The sequence below is a fragment of the Panthera tigris genome, chromosome D3, assembly GCF_018350195.1.
Source record: "Panthera tigris isolate Pti1 chromosome D3, P.tigris_Pti1_mat1.1, whole genome shotgun sequence".
Lineage (NCBI taxonomy): Eukaryota > Metazoa > Chordata > Mammalia > Carnivora > Felidae > Panthera > Panthera tigris.
Window position 1 is genome coordinate 13,487,766 of NC_056671.1, and position 2,981 is coordinate 13,490,746.

General features: G+C 60.8%; 1 protein-coding gene across 1 annotated transcript; it reads right to left on the reverse strand.

Moving 5' to 3' along the window:
* Window positions 1–628: 628 nt before the first annotated feature.
* Window positions 629–904, reverse strand: HRK (harakiri, BCL2 interacting protein). The gene has a single exon (XM_042962032.1). It carries the CDS (start codon window positions 902–904, stop codon window positions 629–631), a length of 276 nt encoding a protein of 91 aa, XP_042817966.1.
* Window positions 905–2,981: the final 2,077 nt, after the last annotated feature.

Below are 2,981 nucleotides of genomic sequence, written 5' to 3' on the forward strand. Positions count from 1 at the left end.
TGCGCGGGCCGCAGGGGAAAGACAGCTCCAGCGGAAACCTGGAGGGGGAGGCAGTCCAGAGAGGCGCTCCCGGCGCCAGAGAACGAGGAACAGAAACGAGGGAAGTGCCACTTAAGAGGGTTCGGAGACAGTGGCGACTTAGGAGCAGCAGACGGCTTGGAAGAGGACGGGAGACCTGCCCTGAACCCGCGATAGGTTAGAATTCTTTGGCGTAGCTTGCAACTACGCACTCCTAGCAAGCACGCTTTTTACTTGCATTGTGTGTTTACTTGCGGCGCCGGTGGGCATTACGGGGCGGGGGGGGGGGGGGCAAAGTCCTCCCAAAGCCATCCCACTGGAGAGAGTGGCAAGATGCGCTTAAGGAGTCGAGAGAGGAGGACGGGAATAGCTGAGCTGACACTTGGAAGGAGAGATGGGAGCTGGAGGCGAGGGGGGCGGCGATCCTGGCGCGAGAAGGGAGCAGAGGAAGAAAGGGATGGGAAGAGAAGAAAGCAAACTTGTCGCTCTCCCGCTCCCGGCCTGCCCTGCGTGACCAGTCTCCAGCCACCGCGCCCTGGCGCTCGCTCGCGTACCTGTTGCTCTCTCCGGCTGGGTCTCGGCTCCGGCCCCACCAAGAAGCCCCGCGTTCCTACAAGTTCCGCCTGCCGAGCAGCCAGGCCGCCAGCGCCGCCACCTGCGCGGCCGCGCACAGCCAGGGCCAGTAGGTGGGGAGCGCGCCGGGCGCCGGCGCCCTCCGGCTCCGCGCGCGGCGCCGCCACATGGTGCGCTGGTGCAGCTCGTCGCCGAGCGCCTTGAGCCGAGCGGCCGTGAGCTGCGCGGCGGACGAGCGCAGACCCAGGCGGCCCGCGCTGCAGGCGCACACGGCCGGGGGGCCGCGGCCGCGGTGCAGGGGGCACGGGCACATGACCGCTCGCCTCTCTCCCTCCCCGCGCTCGGGCCGCCCCTCGCCTCCGCTCCCTCCGGCCTCTGCGCCTGCCTCCGCCGCGCTGCAGCCGCCGGGGGCCTCCCCTGGACACCAAGTTTCTCCTTGTGTTGTGCGTTTGTTGTGCTGACGGCGCTATTATTAATTAAAGTGTCACATGGTGGAGGGGGGCGGGGAGGGCGCGGGGAGGGGGGTTACATCATCCGGCCCCCGGGGGGGGGGGGCTGCAGGCAGAAGAAACCGAGAGGTAACTTTTAACCCTAGCGGCGCCGGCAGCGAGAGGGCGCGCGTTTGGGAGAGGAGGAGCGCGGCGCGCGGGGACGCGGCGAGGCCCCCGCCGGGGAGGTCTCGGGCTTGGGGGGTCGCGTGGGGCCCCGCGGAGGCGGAGAGCGCGCGGGAAGGCCTTCTCCTTCCCTTTCTCCTGAATAAAGCTCCGGTTCCGATTTGGCGAGGGGAGCAGGCTGGTTTGCCGTTTTGGATGGAGCTGGTATCGAATTCGGCTGCATTATTCAAAAATATTCCGAGGCTATTGTTTTGTTTTGGGGAGGTGGGTTGATTCAACATCTCCCGAGAGAGCCAGATGCGACCCAACTTGCCCACTTTCAGGTCTGACTCGGCACCTATAGGCTTCGGATTTGAATACACCCAACACACGCCCCCACCCCGCTCTGAGCTTCCCGGCCAGACCCTTAAGCGCCCCCACCGCCTCTAGAGCGCTTGATGGAGGTGGGGGGGGGGGGCGGGTGAGAAGGGTCGATCCTTAGCCCCGGAGGGGCGCAGAGGCGCGCTTTCGCGGCGCACCGCACCCGAAAAGACCCTCGCAAAGGGCTTTCTAGAAGGTAACTTATTTTTGTCTGCTTCCTTGTGAATATTGTTTTCCTGCCGGGGCTCCAGTTTCTAGCGGCGATCCCGATTTAATGGGCAGTGGAGACACAGACCCTCTGGGGCCGACGAGGGGGAGGGGCTCAGGAGCCTTTAGACTGGAGAGGCTGGAGTTGTCCCTGCTACTGAAGATACAGATGGGCGAGGGACACTCAGGATTTTGGGGGGAGATAATGAGTCCTTCTTAAATTTAATGGGATTCGGATAACTTTGGGATTCAGAAAACTGGAGGCGCCAGAGGCGTCTCCAAGCCGGCTCTCTGGAACCTGATGAAAAAACTTTGAGTCTCTCCTTCCCTCGGGCAGAGTGTCGCCCAGGCCCAAGTCCTTGGGTCTTTTGGAAAAGAGTCTCAAGACCATGAACACGTTTGGGTCTGCATTTATCACGAGGAGAGATTTCCCCTTGGCCTCCAGCGTGGTCGGGGCTCAGATCCCAGCTCCGCGGTGTGATCTTGGCGGGCGCTGCCCTCGCCCAGTGCGTTTTGCTACACTTAGTAAGGGCCGAACTTTACCTTCTGAGCGCCTTCTGTGCAGGTTACTGGGGTAAGGTCCCTGCCTGGCTGCCTAAAGTAAATCCCCTAACACTTCTGGGGTCGGAGGGGTGCTCTTACTGGCCTACTTTGCAGATGGAGAAACTGAGGCACGGGGAGTCAAGGCCTCTTGCCCAAGTTCACAGAGTTGAAGACTGAACCTGGATCTAAATTAGGCCGGCATGCTGCAGGCTCTAAGCGCTCAACCATGGTTTTATACTGCCCCCTGTAATCTGGGAATAATAATACCTCCCTCCCAGGACTGGGGCAGAGATTAAATGAGAGAAATGTATGCCAAGCACCTGGCATGCAGTGGGCCCTGGATAAACCTTGGTTCCCTTTGCTCCTGGCCAGAACCACTTTCTCGTTCTCTGGGGACTCACCTCCTTAATCCCCCCTAGTCTGTGCAGAGGGGACCTGATCCATCGCCCGGTGTAGCATTCCAAGAATGAAGATACAGTGTCTATTTGAAAAGCCCTTTGGATTTAAACTGAACAATTCCCTCCCCCCCTTTTTAATCTGCACGCTTTTAACGGCTCACTTCATGGACATTAATTTTAATGGGACGATTATTACCCTGTTTGGAAGCCTGCCCCTCGAAATGCTAGGCTCGCGAGGTGGCGCTGGGTTGGGTCCCAGCCGCTTGGA